This window comes from Eptatretus burgeri, chromosome 3, assembly GCF_056783735.1.
Source record: "Eptatretus burgeri isolate ZD-2024b chromosome 3, Ebu_testis_v1, whole genome shotgun sequence".
NCBI lineage: Eukaryota > Metazoa > Chordata > Myxini > Myxiniformes > Myxinidae > Eptatretus > Eptatretus burgeri.
In genome coordinates this window covers 83,079,042-83,099,916 of record NC_140963.1, presented here as the reverse complement: position 1 = coordinate 83,099,916, position 20,875 = coordinate 83,079,042, and the positions used below count along the sequence as shown (strand labels likewise).

General features: G+C 42.5%; 1 protein-coding gene across 3 annotated transcripts in view; it reads right to left on the bottom strand.

The window, feature by feature from the left end:
- LOC147030324 (neuropilin-1-like) overlaps nt 1-20,875 on the bottom strand; it is a 77,976-nt gene that overhangs the window by 30,655 nt on the left and 26,446 nt on the right. For all 3 annotated transcript variants that reach the window (XM_085874250.1, XM_085874253.1, XM_085874251.1), the window contains exon 5: nt 15,804-15,959. In XM_085874250.1, coding sequence (XP_085730376.1) covers nt 15,804-15,959 — 156 coding nt within the window. The remainder of the gene's footprint in view (nt 1-15,803; nt 15,960-20,875) is intronic.

The following is a 20,875-nucleotide window of genomic DNA, read 5'->3' as shown; positions in this document are numbered from 1 at the left end:
GACCAGCCCAATTTTTTGCTAATGTGGTATTATTACCTAAGAACACTCCAAGGTATTTCACAACATCATTGGCCCATGACAGTGAAGCAGGAAGTCTTGGCATCAAGTCGCACAATGGACCGAGCCAATGGGCGCTCGTTTTGTTCCAATTTACTTTGGCTGAAGAAGCCTTTTCAAATAAGGACAAACAATAACGAACGATGTTAACGTCATTGATATCTTGTACGAATACACATACGTCATCGGCGTATGCCAGTACCTTGATGGGCCGTTCAAGCTGGGACAAACTAAACCCTGTTAGTCTACAGCGCAAAGAAACCAGTAGGGGTTCGATGGAGAGAGCATAAAGCAACCCAGAAAGAGGGCAACCTTGTCTAATTCCCTTGTTAATAGACAAAGGTGCAACAAGTTCATTGTTTATCTTAAGCACACTATAAATATTATTGTATCGTATTTTAATATAAGAGATGAAGGTTGAACCAAGTCCAAACCGCTCAAGTACTTTGAAAAGGTACCGATGGTCAACACGGTCAAAGGCTTTCTCCTGAATCAAGGAGAAGAAGTCCTAAATCTTTAGGGTTTTCCTTGCACAGTTCAATGATGTCTCTCACAAGGGAGATGTTGTCATAGATGGAACGTTTTGGGACACAGTAACATTGGTCTTCTTTCAACAACGAGGAGAAATAAGGAGTAAGTCGCGATGCCAGGGCTTTCGAAAATATCTTATAGTCCGTACATAACAGGGAGATAGGACGCCAATTTTCAATACTCAGCATGTCTCCCTTTTTTGGGATGAGGGTAAGAAGAGCTCGTCGGCAACTCTGAGGTAGCTCTCCAAGCTGGCAGCTTGCGTTCAAAGTGTTAATGAGTTCTGGACCCAATAAGTGCCAAAACTTCTTGTAAAATTTGGTTGTAAGTCCATCCAATCCAGGTGCTTTCTCAATGGCAAGGCCGTGCAGGGCAGTGCCAAGTTCATCCAAAGTAATGGGTCTTTCCAGTTGGGAACGCCCATCTTCACACAACACTGGCAGGCTTACGGAGATCGAGGCGACACTGACAGGATTTATTTGTTCCATTGAATATATTTTCGAAAAGTATTCCTTCACGAAAAGTTTGATTTCTGATTGTGTAAAGGTAATGGATGAATCTGCTAATCGCAGCTGAGAAAGTTGTTTACTGGGAATACGTTTCTGCAAGGAAAAGAAGTACTTGGTTGGTACGTGTGCCTCATTCAGGTGTTGCACCCTCATCCAAACTAAGGCACCGTGTGCATTCCTCTCGGTTATTTCCTTTAATCAGGACTGTTTCTCAGATAAGGTTTTTTGTATGTGACTATTATTTTGTCTGATGACCCGTTGGAGTTGTAAAATCTCTAACCGTAATATTTTCTTAACCTCATGGTCAGCCCTTGTTGAGAAAAAACGATACTGTTGACAGAACCCATTAATTTGGGTTTTTACTAAATCCCACCATATCAGCGGGTTCACAGAACAACTTAACTGCTGTTCTCGGAGAGCCGTCCAGAAGGATTCAAAGGCCTGAATGAAGTTGAGGTTTTCTCGTAAACTGTTATTGAATTTCCAGTGAGAGCTCCCTGGACATGGTTTAGAGAGTTGAATAAAGACTCGAGCTAGGGAATGGTCGGAGAAACCAGAAGGCACAATATCGGATTTATAAACTCCATGTAATAAATGAGAATTTCCATAGATGCGATCAAGCCTCGCAAGTGAGATGTGGTTGTTTAAACAACGACACCATGTATAAGACCGATCAGAAGGGTGCTGGCAGGAGGCGCCAAATATCATGAAGATTATATTTCACAATGATGTTTGCAAAACGTTTTGCGGTACATGGTTGGGGTTCTGGCCCGTCCCGGTCAAATGAAGCATTAACAGTACAGTTAAAATCGCCACCAATAATTAGACAAGTCTGCAAATCCAGTGTTTGCAGGAATGTTCTCAGTTCGGCAAAAAAGGAGATCCGCTCGTCATTTTTGCTTGGAGCGAACACATTGAGAATTGTGAACTTGACCTGATTGATAGAGAAGGTCACGGAGGCAAGGTGTCCATCAATAATACTCATAAATTTAAGGCAGGACGGATGGAAACGTTTCCCTAAGACAAACATGATGCCTGCCTTCGACGTGGAGTTGTTACTGAAGAAACATTCCTTGTCCATAAATAGTCGCCACTGAGCCTGAACAGATCGGACAGCATGGGTCTCTTGTAACAAAGCTATGTCGAGACCGTTGACCTCTACCAGCTGTTTAATTTGGATCTTGCGGAGCGGACTCCCACCACCATTAACATTTATTGTTCCAATCTTGAAACTGGCCATGAGGAAAGTAATAGTTTCTAAGAATAAGATCAGAAGTGGGATAATTGATAAGGATCCCTTTTCGCCTTGGCAATCAGTTTTTTTAAGCGGTGACTGCGTCTGGTGGAAACCGAATAAGTCAGGCTTACGTACGATAGCCTGAGCACACTCAAGGAAGGACGGTAGATCTGGAAAGTATTCTGTCAGGTTTATATTGCGTTTCCTGTATGTATTTTGTAAGATGAGTCTTATTTGTTCAGGGGGGGGGGGGTAGGACTTTGACTGGTGAGCTTCTCCACCGTTTCCACCTGACTGTTCCTGTTTGCTTCCTCCAGGTCAGATTCGTCAGAGTCGGTTTTATTTTTCCGAGTCACACAAGCTTGTACTGTCCTGCATATTGATACTGCCGTCAGTGTCGTCAGATATGCACACACGGATCTGTACTGGTTACCATGTCTATGTGCTCTTCCATTGTGGGAACATCTCCTGGTGAAGTAAAGGAAATAATCGGGGGAGTTGATGAAACAGAAACACCATCAGAGGATGAAGCGATATTGCTTCCCTCGACCGTAACGGTGTTATCGACCTCCAATGGCGTGGAGGTAAACAGCACTTTGGGGGTCTCTCGTAAAACATCCATTTTAACATTTCCTGCGTTTCCAGCTTCACCACGTGATGATATGGGAGCAGTAACAGGGTTAACAATTGTTTCACTATTTCCCACTGACAAGGATTTAGGGTTAACATTTGTTTCACCATTTCCCGCTGACAAGGATTCAGGGTTAACATTTACCAAAGTGACAGCAGGATCATCACTACTGGTCTGTGTATCACCGTCAATGGACTTTCCAATGGGAGAGTTTTTAACGAGTGAAACAGTTTTCTTCACTGCAATAACAGGCAAAGTGGTCTCTGTAAGGGAGACGTCTCTGTCCTCACCGGCAAGTAGGCTGAACTTGTTGGTCGTAGGTACCGGGGTCTGGGTCCATTCCGGGTCCATTCCGGGTAAACATTGAAGAGTGACGTCAGTCACAACTGCAGGAACATTACCGACAGATTCCTCGTTTGTAAATACTCCTTTCTTCTGGGTTAAACGACCATCAGGTAAAGTCTTTCTCTTTCTTGATGAAACGATGGTGAAACCATCACAAACATTCGTTTTGCTGTTTGGACTATCGGGTTGGGAGGACTGGGGTTTATTACCGGACACGGGATCCGCTTCCTTCATAGTCGAAGAAGAAGAAGACGTATTCTTCTTGACGAGGTTTGTTTCATCGTTCGACGAGGTTGACTTTGGGCAAGATCGTTTCAAGTGTCCGAAATTACCACATTCAAAACATTTCAGGGTGTCAGTGGTTACATAGACTTGGTAATCGTGATTATCAATTTTGAGTTTTAAAACAATGTTCAAGGTTCTTTCAGCGTTAGAGGGAGGAAGCACCACATAAGCTTGTCTCCGAAAAGACATCACATGCTTCATCCGATCGTCCTGGCTACGTAAAGGTAACATGGTGATCTGAGAAACCACAGGACCACAACGAGATAATTCGGAGATCAGTGTCTGATTTTTCAGGAAAGGAGGAGCGTTCGAGATAATGACCTTCACGGCCGGAATGTCCCGAGGGGAGACGAGCACGAAATGTCCGTCATCTGTTGATAGTCCAGTCGATACGATTTCGTGAACCAGTTCCGTCTCAGACACGAAGATTACGACACGTTTGTTCATTCGCGAGGCTGCACGAACTTTGTCAGTTCCGACTATGTTTCCCGGAGCGATAACGAGATCCTCGACGCTGACGTCGTCGGGTGCGACACAGACGACGCCATGTTTTCCTGTTAATGCTTCAAATGCCGAATAACGGGAATAAGAAGTCATGTTTAGGAAGGGGAAGGAGGGGTGATTACTCTCGTGCAGTAATTAAATACGAGCTGAGACAGGTTTCTAAAGGAAATAAACACAGCTACAGTGAGGAAAAAACGATCAGTTGAAGGCCCGGCATGGGCCGCCAACTAAAGGCTATCCACAAGAAGCTGTGGGTTCTTTCTCTCTCTCTATCTCAGGGAAAAGGTATGCGAGGAGAAAACAGGGGGATGGGGAGGGAAGGGGAAGAGATTAACCGAAGGGCAAACTGTGAAATAACAAGGACAGATGGGCGGGGTGGGGTGGGGTGATGACGGCGCGAGGGAAGGCCGGAGCGCGAGGTCTAACCAAGAGGGGAGGGAAGAGGGGAGGGTGGGAGCACAAATAACGATACGTAGAAGGAAACAAAGGAAGGGAGGTGAAAAACGATGTGAAAGGGGATAGGCGCAAAAACAGGGCAGATCACAGCTTACCAAGACCACACAGCCGCCATGACACTCCACTCGACTCACCAACAGCCAGCAGGGGGCGAGAGAGAGGGCGAGAGAGAGAGAGCGAGAGAGAGAGAGAGAGAGAGAGAGAGAGAGAGAGAGAGAGAGAGAGAGAGAGAGAGAGAGAGAGAGAGAGAGAGAGAGAGAGGGCGAGCGAGACAGAGGGACAGAGAGACAGAGAGACAGAGAGACAGAGAGACAGAGAGACAGAGAGACAGAGAGACAGAGACAGAGACAGAGACAGAGACAGAGACAGAGACAGAGACAGAGACAGAGACAGAGACAGAGACAGAGACAGAGACAGACAGAGAGGTAGAGAGAGAGAGAGAGAGAGAGAGAGAGAGAGAGAGAGAGAGAGAGAGAGAGAGAGAGAGAGAGAGAGAGAGAGAGAGAGAGAGAGAGAGAGAGAGAGAGAGAGAGAGAGAGAGAGAGAGAGAGAGAGAGAGAGAGAGAGAGAGAGAGAGAGAGAGAGAGAGAGAGAGAGAGAGAGAGAGAGAGAGAGAGAGAGAGAGAGAGATTGCAGGTAAGAGAGGTCGGTGTGGGGAGGGTTAATTGGAGATTGGAGGAAATATCACGTGTATTGAAAAATACCTTCGTGAAAGTGAAAATAACTGTATATTTTACGTTTATATTAAGTATGACAGAACTGCAATTTTAAATACAATAAAAGGGCAAAAATTTTAATTGTATATTTTGCTCGATTTTTGCTATATGGAAAAGTAAATGAAGCTTCGATTTATCAATCCAACGAGGTTAATAAAAACAGATAAGAAGAAGGAAATGGAAATTTTTGGCAAATTTCCACTTTATGGACTGAGTGGACTGATTGGATAAGCTGAAAATTTTTCTCCAATCAGGAATCAGGTTTGTTTTCACAACTGAAATGGCCGCCAGTTGGCCGTCTTGGATCTGATTTTGAAAAAAAAACATGACATGCATATGTATAGCATCATTTGTTGTGTTTCTGCCAAGTATGAATAAAACCCGTCCATACATCTCGGAGATATGGTTGCGGACGTACGCATGCACATACGTACACACTCACAGACACGAAATTCGACACCAAATACAGGGGGGGGGGACGAAGAAGGATTTTAACACGTTGATTGCCAACTATGAGTATACTCGTAGTGCTGGGTGTACCAGATTCTGCCATTACGAGCATTCTCATAGAAAGATTACACGATTTCATTGTAAATAGAATATGCTGCCATGCAAGATAACGCAACAAACGATCTGCTGGCAGTTCAGTGAAAATAAATCTCTGTAATAATCACGATCATCATTATCAGTCTCCATGAGAAGTTTTGTCACTTCATCTGCATCCATACGTGCCAGTTTGCAGGGTAATGATAAGTATCAAAAAAGAAAAAAAACATGATACTCAGCACATGATCGACCATTAGCAATGACGTCATACCAACTCAATTCAGTGCTAAACATAGTCCGACCGGACGAGATAGCTCGTACCTGGCATACGGAATTGAAAGTCTCGTCTCACTGGCTGCTACGAGTTTTCTCATAATGTGGAGTTTCCCCAGCGATGGATGAGAAATGAACTTAGATTTGCTGATGGAAGGGTAAAATTTAAAAAATAAAGTACCTGTACCTGTATGTGTACACTTGGCTGGCAAATGGGAGCGGTGTGTACCATTAGAGTTGGCAGTCAACGTGTTACCAATCGTTTAATATCCAGAAGTTTAGCGCTAGTGAAGCAGTCTTATACATCACCTTGTACATTGTAATAAGACGACGTTAAGTCACAGTTTCGGAGATGGAGGCTTTATTGGTCACCATAGATGTACATAAACATATGGAAGCTTCTTTTTCACCCCCGGTCCTGTACTATCTCACATGCCATGCCCTCTAATGCTACATATCGATATATTGCATGGTTCTTGGAAGTATTATGAAAACGATTTGTGTTACACAGTGTCCAAATATGCAATTCAATTTACATAAAGATTTAAAGAGGTTTGAAGGAGTATAAATTAAATAAAATTACAGGTTCTTCTGCCATTTTCTCCAGCATCTATTACATCGCCCGATCTAACACGTTACATCAGTTATTCGTGACTGTTGTTTGTGTCCTTTACAACGTCCTTAAAAACAGTACGTTTCCTGTTTGGAATGATTTTCAGTTGTTGTTTGACTGCCAGGCAGGCAGAGTAAAAAAAATCATCTCACTCTTCTCCACGCATGTGTGATTGGGTCAAATTCAGAGACAAAGTACGGTAAAAACAAAAGACTTGTCTTTCTAGTAATGCTCCAATTCTTGTTCAAAATAGTAAACTAACTAAAGTATCCGATTTGTGTACAAAATTGTCCTCGATCGTCCACTGATGATAATAAACTGATAAGATGGACAGACGGACGGACGGACAGACATGAACCAATTGCGAAGCCCCACTTTTTTTCTTCATGTGCCTGGGGTAAAAAGGGACATTTATTATGTTCTAATGCCCTTTCAGAAATACTTGTATAAGGTATGAGCTATAGATACTGAGGGTATGTAGAAAAGCTAACCACATGATCTAGAACAATGAGAAAATGCGTAAAACATCGTCATTGTTGGTGTCCCTTTGCTGACTGCGCATGGGTTTATAAACGAATTGGCACACTGCAACAACAACCGTTCAACTAATTGTTGCAATTTTTCTATTCAGATGAATATAATGGGGTGTAGCATTACCTTTGATTATCTTTAATGATCTATGTCTCATGGAGGAGTTTGTACATTTGACACAGGCAGGAGATAAGGACGTTAGTTGACATCAGTGTACTTTTAGAGGAAAAACGAGGAAATTATGTTGCTTTTGCATCAGTGTGCACATTCTGCTATTGCTCTCCCAACAATGGATGGAGGCCCTCAATGTCAAACATGAGGTCAGAACCATCTCTGGAAATATCTCGAACTTTCCATGCAGTCTGCCATCCCGCAATGCTCTCCAAACTATCTGCCTATAGCATCCAAGGCTAACTCTACTCTTGGGTTACTGACTTCTTCTACTCTCATAGCCAACGTTTGGCTCTCAACGGAATCCTCATCTACTCTCAGTGTCAAGGTTGAAGTGCCACAAGGCAGTGTACCGGGCCCCATCCTATTCCTAATCATCATCACCATTCTTTCTAACTCGAGAAAAATCCTTTATCGATTTGTTGATGACTCCATCCTCTGTCATGACATCCCTCATCCTTCAGACAAGCAGGCAGCAGCCTCTTCCCTCTCTTCAGACTTTGATATAATCACAAGCTGGTTAAACACTTGGAATATGTCTTTCAATCCTGACAAATCCCACTCTATTACTCTCTCTCTCTCTCTCTCTCTCTCTCTCTCTCTCTCTCTCTCTCTCTCTCTCTCTCTCTCTCTCTCTCTCTCTCTCTCTCTGAAAGGACCATCGGCAAACCTTCCTATCTACTTTCTCAACGATCCCCTTGTAGAAGTTCAATCACTCAAACCATTGGGTCTCACGATCACTTCACCCATGATCTTTCTTGGGCAATTCACATTTCAAAATTGGCCTTCAAAGCCAGTCGCTGACTGGCAATCCTCCATCATGCAAAGCTTATCACTTTCCCAAAAATTTCACATCGCAGACAGGTCGGTGGTCTCTGTCTTCTACCTCCTCTTTTGTGGTCTTGCATTCTCTGTTCTCTCCATGATTTGTCCCCCCCCCCCCATTTCTGCAGGGCACATACGGTCCACAATCAATCCCCTTCTGATGAAACTACCTAAATCTAGAATCACTGCTCACCTCCACTCATTCGTTCCTCTTTTTTCCCACCTATGAACCCAACTTCCTCATTCTCTTCAATCTCATGGTTCCCTTCAGGTCTTCAAAAGCTGTTCACCACCATCTCAGACCATTCTGGGGAAACTACCTAAATCCAGAAACAATGCTCACCTCCACTGATCCGTTTGTTCACCATCATCTCAGATGACCCCCCATAAAAAACCATGATCTTTTCTACCCCAGGTAACCATCCCCAAGCCCACCTCTTTCCAAGTTTCCAGTTTTTCTTTCCTGAAAGTTTGCAGTTGTATCCATCCCCAGGCAAAAATGCCACAGTTAGAACTACTCGTATAGTATATGACAGTTGTACTCTCATATACTATAGTTGGAAACAGGTCCTATTACAGTAGTCTGCAGAGAATTACTACAGGAAAGGAATGTAAGACAATGATCTTGACCACCCTCTGTTCTTCGCTATCACTCATTGTTTCCCACATCCCTTATTTCTCAGTCTCCTATTTTGTCCATTATCGCTGATGTTGCCATTTCACCTCTCCTTCTACTATTCCTTTTGTCTGTTACTTCCTTACCCGTTCTATGTTCTCACTCCTTTATGAGCCTCGGCATTGCATACAAAACTTCTTTCAAAAAAAACAGTAGACAATGGACAAAATATGGTGTATGGGATTTATGGGACTTGAAGCTGGGTTTCCGGCATTTATTGGATGTGAATCTTGGTTCCATGCATCTATATGGGATGTGAACCTGAGTTATCTGCATCTGTAATGGATTTGAATCTGCTTACCTGCATCTTCATTGATTTGAACCTGAGTTCCCTGCATCTGTATGGGATGTGAACCTGAGTTCCCTGCATCTGTATGGGATATGAACTCGAGTTATCTGCATCTGTAATGGATTTGAACCTCAGTTCCCAGCATCAACGTATATGGGATGTGAACCTGGGTTATCTGAATCTATATGGAAGGAACCATGGCCCACTGAATCTGTATGGGATGTGAACCTGGGTTCCCTGCATCGCGAGCCAGAGGTGCATATGGGAACGCTAACAAGCCAACCCATTTCATTATTCATATATTCTTGCCAATGGAGGGATGATATCGTCTGGATGTTTCATTCATAAAACATGTGGTCTGTGGCTAGACCGGCGGTGAGCATCAGATGAACAGCTTGATGCTCGTGCGCACAGATATCCATTACATTTTATGAATGAAATACAGATTTTATTGTTAAAGAAATGCATTGTTCAAAACGGCCATTGTTCACTTTCATGAGTTTAGTGACTCATTGTTTGCTGCCATGAGTGAAGAAACTCATTATTTACTTTCATGAGTTCAGTGACTCATTGTTTACTTTTACGAGTTCAGTGACTCAATGTTTACTTTTTACGAGTTCAGTGACTCATTGTTTACTTTTATGAGTTCAGTGACTCATTGTTTGCTGTCATGAGTTCAGGAACTCATTGTTTACTTTTACGAGTTCAGTGACTCATTGTTTTGCTGTCATGAGTTCAGTCACTCATTGTTTACTTTTAGGAGCTCAGTGACTCATTGTTTACCTTTATGAGTTGAGTGACTCATTGTTTACTTTTTTGAGATCAGTGACTATTTGTTTAATGTCATGAGTTCAATGACTCATTGTTTCCTTTCATGAGTTTCATGACTTATTGTTTACCTTTTTGAGTTCAGTGACTTATTGTTCACTTTTACGAGGTCAGTGAGTCATTGTTTACTGTCATGAGTTGAGTGACTCATTGTTTACTTTTTTGAGTTCAGTGACTATTTGTTTACTGTCATGAGTTCAATGACTCATTGTTTCCTTTCATGAGTTTCGTGACTTATTGTTTACCTTTATGAGTTCAGCGACTTATTGTTCACTTTTACGAGTTCAGTGAGTCATTGTTTACCGTCATGAGTTCAGTGACTCATTGTTTACTTTTTTGAGTTCAGTGACTATTTGTTTACTGTCATGAGTTCAATGACTCATTGTTTCCTTTCATGAGTTTCGTGACTTATTGTTTACCTTAATGAGTTCAGTGACTTATTGTTTACTTTTATGAGTCCAGTGAGTCATTGTTTACTGTTATGAGTTCAGTGACTCATTGTTTACTTTTTTGAGTTCAGTGACTATTTATTTACTGTCATGAGTTCAGTGACTCATTGTTTACTTTTTTGAGTTCATTGCCTCATTATTTACTGTCATGAGTTCAGTGACTCATTGTTTACTGTCATGAGTTCAATGACTCATTGTTCGCTGTCATGAGTTCAGTGACTCATTGTTTACTTTTATGAGTTCAGTGACTCATTGTTTGCTGTCATGAGTTCAGTGACTCATTGTTTACTTTTACGAGTTCAGTGACTCATTGTTTTGCTGTCATGAGTTCAGTCACTCATTGTTTACTTTTAGGAGCTCAGTGACTCATTGTTTACCTTTATGAGTTGAGTGACTCATTGTTTACTTTTTTGAGATCAGTGACTATTTGTTTAATGTCATGAGTTCAATGACTCATTGTTTCCTTTCATGAGTTTCATGACTTATTGTTTACCTTTTTGAGTTCAGTGACTTATTGTTCACTTTTACGAGGTCAGTGAGTCATTGTTTACTGCCATGAGTTGAGTGACTCATTGTTTACTTTTTTGAGTTCAGTGACTATTTGTTTACTGTCATGAGTTCAATGACTCATTGTTTCCTTTCATGAGTTTCGTGACTTATTGTTTACCTTTATGAGTTCAGCGACTTATTGTTCACTTTTACGAGTTCAGTGAGTCATTGTTTACCGTCATGAGTTCAGTGACTCATTGTTTACTTTTTTGAGTTCAGTGACTATTTGTTTACTGTCATGAGTTCAATGACTCATTGTTTCCTTTCATGAGTTTCGTGACTTATTGTTTACCTTCATGAGTTCAGTGACTTATTGTTTACTTTTATGAGTCCAGTGAGTCATTGTTTACTGTTATGAGTTCAGTGACTCATTGTTTACTTTTTTGAGTTCAGTGACTATTTATTTACTGTCATGAGTTCAGTGACTCATTGTTTACTTTTTTGAGTTCATTGCCTCATTATTTACTGTCATGAGTTCAGTGACTCATTGTTTACTGTCATGAGTTCAATGACTCATTGTTCGCTGTCATGAGTTCAGTGACTCATTGTTTACTCTCATGAGTTCAGTGATTCATTGCTTGCTGTCATGAGTTTCGTGACTTATTGTTCACTTTTACGAGTTCAGTGAGTCATTGTTTACCGTCATGAGTTCAGTGACTCATTGTTTACTTTTTTGAGTTCAGTGACTATTTGTTTACTGTCATGAGTTCAATGACTCATTGTTTCCTTTCATGAGTTTCGTGACTTATTGTTTACCTTAATGAGTTCAGTGACTTATTGTTTACTTTTATGAGTCCAGTGAGTCATTGTTTACTGTGATGAGTTCAGTGACTCATTGTTTACTTTTTTGAGTTCAGTGACTATTTATTTACTGTCATGAGTTCAGTGACTCATTGTTTACTGTCATGAGTTCAATGACTCATTGTTCGCTGTCATGAGTTCAGTGACTCATTGTTTACTGTCATGAGTTCAATGACTCAATGTTTCCTTTCATGAATTTCGTGACTTATTGTTTACTTTTACAAGTTCAGTGAGACATTGTTTGCTGTCATGAGTTCAGTGACTCATTGTTTACTGTCATGAGTTTAGTGACTCATTGTTTACTGTCATGAGTTTAATGACTTATTGTTTACTGTCATGAGTTCATTGACTCATTGTTTGCTGTCATGAGTTTAGTGACTCATTGTTTGCTGTCATGAGTTCAGTGTCTTTTTGTTTACTTTTACGAGTTCAGTGAGTCATTGTTTACTCTCATGAGTTCAGTCACTCATTGTTTAGTTTTTTGAGTTCAGTGACTATTTGTTTACTGTCATGAGTTCAATGACTCATTGTTTACTTTCATGAGTTTCGTGACTTATTGTTTACCTTTCTGAGTTCAGTGAGTCATTGTTTACTTTTATGAGTCCAGTGAGTCATTGTTTACTGTCATGAGTTCAGTGACTCATTGTTTACTTTTTTGAGTTCAGTGACTATTTCTTTACTGTCATGAGTTCAGTGACTCATTGTTTACTGTCATGAGTTCAATGACTCATTGTTTTCTTTCATGAGTTTCGTGATTATTGTTTACCTTAATGAGTTCAGTGAGTCATTGTTTACTTTTTTGAGTTCAGTGACTATTTCTTTGCTGTCATGAGTTTCGTGACTTATTGTTTATCTTTATGAGTTTAGTGATTCATTGTTTACTTTTTTGAGTTCAGTGCCTCATTATTTACTGTCATGAGATCAGTGACTCATTGTTTACTGTCATGAGTTCAATAACTCAATGTTTCCTTTCATGAGTTTCGTGATTTATTGTTTACTTTTACGAGTTCAGTGAGGCATTGTTTGCTGTCATTAGTTTAGTGACTCATTGTTTACTGTCATGAGTTCAATGACTCATTGTTTCCTGTCATGAGTTCAATGACTCAATGTTTCCTTTCATGAGTTTCGTGACTTATTGTTTACTTTTACGAGTTTAGTGAGTCATTGTTTGCTGTCATGAGTTCAGTGACTCATTGTTTGCTGTCACGAGTTTAGTGACTCATTGTTTACTGTCATGGGTTTAGTGACTCATTATTTACTGTCATGAGTTCAGTGACTCATTGTTTACTGTCATGAGTTCAGTGACTCATTGTTTGCTGTCATGAGTTCAGTCACTCATTATTTACTGTCATGAGTTCAGTGACTCATTGTTTGCTGTCATGAGTTCAGTGACACATTGTTTGCTGTCATGAGTTCAGTCACTCATTGTTTGCTCTCATGAGTTTTGTGACTCATTGTTTGCTGTCATGAGTTTAGTGACTCATTGTTTGCTGTCATGAGTTCAGTGACACATTGTTTGCTGTCATGAGTTCAGTCACTCATTGTTTGCTCTCATGAGTTTTGTGACTCATTGTTTACTGTCATGAGTTTAGTGACTCATTGTTTGCTGTCATGAGTTCAGTCACTCATTATTTACTGTCATGAGTTCAGTGACTCATTGTTTGCTGTCATGAGTTCAGTGACACATTGTTTGCTGTCATGAGTTCAGTCACTCATTGTTTGCTGTCATGAGTTTTGTGACTCATTGTTTGCTGTCATGAGTTTAGTGACTCATTGTTTACTGTCATGAGTTCAGTGACTCATTGTTTACTGTCATGAGTTTAGTGACTCGTTCTTTACTGTCATGAGTTCAGTGACTCATTGTTTACTGTCATGAGTTTAGTGACTCATTGTTCGCTGTCATGAGTTCAGTGACTCATTGTTTACTCTCATGAGTTCAGTGATTCATTGCTTGCTGTCATGAGTTTAGTGACTCATTGTTTACTGTCATGAGTTTAGTGAGTCATTGTTTACTGTCATGAGTTCAGTGACTCATTGTTTGCTATCATGAGTTTAGTGACTCATTGTTTGCTGTCATGAGTTCAGTGACTAATTGTTTACTTTTACGAGTTCAGTGACTCATTGTTTGCTGTCAGGAGTTCAGTCACTCATTGTTTACTTTTACGAGTTCAGTGACTCATTGTTTGCTGTGGGAGTTCAGTCACTCATTGTTTACCTTTATGAGTTCAGTGACTCATAAGATGTACATAATCATGAGGACTGTTGCCATCGTCCTTCGTGATGACCATTTGATTGCTCATCAGTTTTATGGTAACTTCTAGAATAACACCTATGTCTTGCCTTTCCCGTTTGTTGCACATGTTTAATACATACTAAATACAATTAATTTACATATTTAAAATGCGGTATCTGCTGAGAAATTTTTAAATGATACATGAAGCCCCTTATTCCATAACATCACGTTAATACCATGCAACAATAAACGTAAAACATCTTGCTCGCAAACTTGAGCGAAGGGGATCCTGCAAACTCATATTTCATCTATTTACTTTACTTCCTCATCATTTATACAATAATGCTAAAGCTGTCTGACATAAATATTCTCCTCTGTTAAAAAGAAATTCTCTCCTTCAAGTCTCTCATTCCGAATGATTGTGTGGGTGATGGCATGATGGAAAATGGTTATTCTCTCTTTTGTCAGGTGGAGGAGCAACTGATTGACAGGGGATCCAGATATAAAATTCACTGTAAAAAAATCCCCCCTTTAAAGCAACGACGAGTGAGTAGGATGAAAACAGCTGAGCTGGCAAGTAATCTGTGCTGGGGATATGGGAAAGGTCAGTGGGGGCACATTAGGCTGAACAAGGTGATGGGAAGTGAGGGGAAAGAAGGACCATTTCAGAGGGAAAGCACGAAGCATAATGCGATCCGGTATGCTGATGATAAGCAGAAGTGATTTGTTTGCCTTTGAACTGAGCAAAATTAAGAAGAGACAGATGAGAGATGTGGACTATTATTCCAGGGAGTATAGGAGGCATATCACAGACAATCGGCGTCAAGGGGAAGGAAAGGCAACTGAGAACATCCTCCATCTGGATGATATTAATTTGGGGATTTTATTTCACTGCAGGAAGCCGTCACTGCGTTTTACTGGTCATTGGACTGCACACGGAGAGCAGCACTGTTTTGATCCAATCAGATACCCATTTTGGTCCAGACCCTCGTTTCAGACCAATCACACCATGGTTTTGGTACAATCAGACCCCTGTTTTGATACAACAAGACCCCAATTTTGGTATAATCAGACCCCAATTTTGGTACAATCAGACCCCCATTTTGGTACAATCAGACCCCTGCTTTGGTACAATCAGACTCCCGTTTTAGTACAATCAGACCACCGTTTTTGTACAACCAGACTCCCGTTTTAGTACAATCACCCCCGTTTTGGTACAATCAGACTCCTGTTTTAATACAATCAGACCCCAGTTTTGGTACAACCAGACCCCCATTTTGGTGCAATCAGACCCCTGTTTTGGTACAATCAGACCACCGTTTTAGTACAATCACCCCTGCTTTGGTACAACCAGACTCCTGTTTTAGTACAATCAGACCCCAGTTTTGGTACAACCAGACCCCCATTTTGGTACAACCAGACCCCATTTTGGTACAACCAGACCCCCATTTTGGTACAATCAGACCCCTTTTTTGGTACAATCACACCACTGTTTTTGTACAATCAGACTCCCGTTTTAGTACAATCACCCCTGCTGTGGTACAATCAGACTCCCGTTTTAGTACAATCAGGCCCCAGTTTTGGTCCAGACCCCAATTTTGGTCCAATGATTTGAGCCTGTGCTCTTGGTCATGATTTCAGGTTAGCAACGCAAAGGATGCCCATTGAGGCAACTCACACAGGTGCGTGTCCGTGAAAGAAACAACAAATCCTCGGATATACTAAGTGAGCCAGATGGGACATTTTACCTTCCGTGCGTCGTTGTCGTATCGTGGAGTATGTTGCGGAGAATCCATCCTTTGCGATGGCTTTATCGGAGTAGAACTTCAATGTCAACGTCCCAGTAACAGCCTCGATAGGTTCTGGGATTTCACTTCCACAAAACCGGCCGATGAGGAGTCCCTCTGTAAGGGAAGGGGGGGCGGGTAGATAGAGAGTGTGAGAGTGAGAGAGTGAGAGAGTGAGAGAGTGAGAGAGTGAGAGAGTGAGAGAGTGAGAGAGTGAGAGAGTGAGAGAGTGAGAGAGTGAGAGAGTGAGAGAGTGAGAGAGTGAGAGAGTGAGAGTGAGAGTGAGAGTGAGAGTGAGAGTGAGAGTGAGAGTGAGAGTGAGAGTGAGAGTGAGAGTGAGAGTGAGAGAGAGAGAGAGAGAGAGAGAGAGAGAGAGAGAGAGAAAAAACACATGTTTTCATGGTTGGTTTAGGACACAGGTAGAACATGCAATACAACAGGTTCATGAAAATAGTTCTACTGTGCCTCTCTCGTACTGGTCTATGGAGACTCTATTGACACCTGCTGGACTTGCAGCAACAAAACATTGCATTTACTTTGGCTACCACAAACGGGTGCAATATTTGGCAAATTTGGTTATTTTCTTTCACTTTCACACAATACAGAGTTACACCCTCCCCGTCACCCTTTGCTCTCCTTTCCCCCAACTGATTCCCCCGATGAACTTTTACATTTTCATTGCCAAATTCAGCTTTCTTGCTACTTTATGCTCTTTGTTTTCACATCTGTGGAAACTATTTCCAATCCTTGTACAACTCCTTCATTCTCAAGTTTGATGGCTCATCTCTTTTGCCATATGTGATGCAATGCTCGCATCGTATGATTTGCCATTATATTTTTGATCCTTTGGATTCTCAACCCGCATTTTGTTTTTAACTGCTATCTTTCTTTTTCTCTGCCATTTATACTGGTCGATGCTGAAGTTGTGCTCCATGTTCCGGAACAGGTAACATGGCCAATTGGTGCAGTGTCGTCTCACTTTAAACCAAACTTCTTGAAATGCACCTTACATTTACTTTTAATGATCAGTGGCATTATGGTTAGAGTGTCTGGGAGGTCGGCGGTTCAATCACACCCTGGCCGAGCTATACCCAAGACCAGGGCAATCACTGAGACACACGCCCCAAATCTTTTTTGCTGTGCCCCAAATCTATTTTAACCCCTTGGCGACGATAGGCCACTTTATAACGATGAGCCAATGTTTCGAAACGTTCCACTGTGCGAAATGTTTTATTGGGGTTGGGGGGATCTGAAGTTTGAGGGGGCCTGGGCCCCGAATGTTTTTAGAAGGTAACGATGAATCAGCCCGACTATAAAATTGAAACGTGCTGCTTAATTCCTTGACACTCAGCATTTAGAGGTAAGAGCATGAATGAACCCTGTGGATTGATATCCAAGGGGGGGGGAGGGGTATAGTTATCCTCGACTGCCCCACTGACTGTGGAGAGGAAAGAGACTTCACAAGATGGTGTGTCCAGCACAAGATGGTGTCTCCAGCACCTCGAGTGGTCCAAACAGTTACGCCTCTCGTCCCAAGGTCACCGGCTATGTTTGTCTGTAGTCAAGTCTGGTGTTGTCATCGATGTCTGCACACGTGTGCATGATTTGCATCATAGCTCCCACATGAGCTTCAAGCAAAGTAAGAAAGAAAAAAAACTCACACGATCAACTCGAGCAACATTTATTTGAATTATTGCAAGATGTGTTGATACCTTTCAAAATAATGGATGAGTTTGTGGAGTAGTAATTACACCAATAATTAATTTAAAGTCTCCAAATATTTTATACCTTTGTTACCTCTAACCCTCCCAGGGGTAAACCATTTTTGACCAAAACTTTGTGGAATATTCAGACAAATATGATGAGGGAACAGCTTGGTTTGAAAACTTCATTTGTGAATAGTTTTATAGTGCCGTGGGAAATAACTTCAAACCATCTGATCTTAGTTGTCAAGGATAAACCACAAACAGATGAGATGCACAAGTTCCAATAATAGCTTATCTACACAAGATGGATTGTGACTTATTGCTGGGATAAGGCCGAGCAGTGTCCAAGCTTCATGTCTCCGTGATCATAGCAAAAGCCCGTGGCAGGTATTGTCATTACCTCCACCAACTGTATGGAGGTTATGTATTCGCCCCTTGCTTGTTACTTGTGAAATCAAAGATTCACAAGTCATCAGTTGGTCTGGCCTGATAGTGTCTGTCTCTCTATCTGTTTGTCTGCTTGTATATCTGTTTGTATGGCAATCACCGACAGGTCACATTATTACTCCGATCTTCACGAAACTTCACCATGTGGTATAGAGGTTGTAACAAGCTGGAAAGCTAGGTTTTTTTTTGTATACCTTGTCGAGGCTCATGCGAGAGCTAACACACAACGTACAGCAAGGGGGGCATGAGACAAGAGGGGAGGGAGGGGGAAGGACAAAACAGTGGGAAACAGAGACATTAGGAGATCTGTGGAAGGGAGAGGGATGGGATGGGGAACATGGGGAATAGAAGATGGACATTACAGGGACTTTCAGGAAGGAAAGCAGGGAATTTGAAGGAGGTGGGCTTGGGTGGATTATCGGGGGTAGAAAAGATCGAGGATTTGGATGGGGGATGATAAGAGTTGGTGGTGAACAGCTGTTTTGAAGGTCTGGAGGGAAGAATGGGAATGAATAGAATGAGGGAGTTTATTCCAAAGGCGGGAAAAAAGAGGAATGAAAGAGTGAAGGTGAGCAGTGATTCGTGATTTTGGAAGTTTTACCAGAAGGGGGTTGTTGGTGGACCTTGAACGCCCTGCGGAAATGTGGTGGGGACAAATTACAGAGAGAGCAGGGGGGGGGCGAGGCTGGAGAGGAGATGGTACAAGACAGAAAGACCACCGGCTTGCCTGTGGTGAGAGAGTGAGAGGACCAAAGACTCAGCCTCAGTGCGGGAGATGCCAATGATCCGAAATGCCCTGGTTTCTACAGCGTGAAGCCGAGAAAGGTGGGAGGCAGGAGCACCACCCCAGAGGGGAGAGCAGTACTCCATCAGGCTGCGGACAAAAGCTTTGTAAGTGGTCAGGAGTTCAGGTGGGCCGAGGAAGGACTTTGCACGACGGAGGATTTCCAGTCGGCGACTGGCTTTGGAGGCAAGGTTTGAAATGTGGCTTTCCCAGGAAAGGTCATGGCAGATAGTGAGACCCAGAAGCTTGAAATAAAGGACTTCTTCCAGAGGATTGTTGAGAAAGTGGATGGGGGGGGTTTCTAAACGGTCCTTTCGGAGAGACATAGTGAGAGTGTCAGATTTGTCCGGATTGAAAGACATGTTCCACGTGTTGGACCAGTTTGTGATTTTATCCAGATCAGCAGTGAGCAAAGAAGCTGCAGCTTGCCGGTCTGAGGGATGACCAATGGTACGCCAGAGGGTGGAGTCATCAGCAAAGAGATATAGAGGATTTTGCAGAGAGTCAGAGAGATCATTGATGAAAACCAGAAAAAGAACAGGGCCCAGAACGCTACCTTGAGGAACTCCAGCCTGGACAGGAAGAGGGGATGAAAGAACTCCATTTAGGGCCACACGTTGACTGCGACAGGAGAGGAAGTCTGCGAGCCATGAGTGGAGATGGCCTTGGATACAATGGGAAGAGAGTTTGGTGAGCAGGGCAGGGTGCCAGACCGTGTCAAAAGCATGTGATATGTCCAGGGATACGGCTCGGATTTCCTGTCTGGCATTGAGGACTTCCATCCATTGTTGGGAGAGCAGAAGCAGCATATCCAGGGTAGAGTGACCTGGTTTGAAACCAAATTGATGATTGGAAATCAAGCCATTGGAGAAGAGGAAGGATTTAATGTCTGAAGTGATGATGGATTCCATCACCTTGCTGATGATTGAAAGAAGGCTGATTGGTCTGTAGTTGCAGGGATCTGTTTTTGCACCTTTTTATGCAGGGCAGTGATGTTTGCTGATTTCCAAGCAGATGGCAGATGGACTTGAGCAAATGAGAGGGTGAAGAGAATCGAGAAAGGGTGAGCAAGAGCAGAAGAGCAGGCTTTGAGGACACGTGGGCTGATGCCGTCTGGACCGGTTGCAGAATCTGAGTCGAGGTTTGACAGCAAGCTCTCCGCCTTGTCAGGAGAAAGGACACAGAGTCCAGGGTCAGTTGGGTGTGACTGGGTAAGGTGGGTAGAGAAAGTGATGGTGTTTGGACACAATATTTCGATGCAGACCCCGAGTTTAGGCATTGAGCTTTTTCACGTGTGGTATCAGCAGCGCGCCCATTTGAGGTAAGGGAGGGGGAAGGAGGGGGAACATCCACCAGAAACAGATTTGATTAGATGCCACCAGGATTTTGAGGAGGGAGAGAGGTTTGAAAGTTCAGACTTGAGATTCGAAAGATGTTGTTTTCTGGCTCTCCTGAGGGTAGATACACACTTGTTCCGAGCTTTATGGAAGGAACTGAGATTCCCTTCAGTTGGGTTTGCTTTCCATGAGGCAAAGGCAAGTTGTTTCAGGACAACTGCCTCACCACAAGCTTCAGTGAACCAAGGGTGGGAGGAAGGGTAGGACAACTGAAGACGAGAGGGGATAAATCTGTGCATGAGGGAGAGCAAGTTTCTTTGAAAGAATTCCCAGGATGAGTTGATGTTGGAGAAAGTAGCGATAGGAGACCAGTCTATAAGTTTGGTGGCTGCTTGTAGACCCTGCCAGTCAGCTTGAGTGAAATGCCAGACTCGACGGCGGGTGAGGTGGTTCTCTGATAACAGCCAGAGAGATGTCCACTTTGACAAGGACGTGGTCAGAAGAACAGATTGGAGCGGAAAAAGAGCAGCAGATATTGTCAAGGAAATTTGTCAAAATCATATCCAGAAGAGATGGAGTACCATTGGTTGAGATCCGGGAAGGGAAGTTGACCGATTGAGTCAGTCCCAATGAGTCGCAGAAAGCTTTTGCTGAGGTGCCATGACAGGTGAGAGAGGTACCCACACCTAGCCAACTGGCATGATGACAATTGAAGTCACCACATATGAGGAAGATAGAAGTTGGTCCATGTTTTCGGAT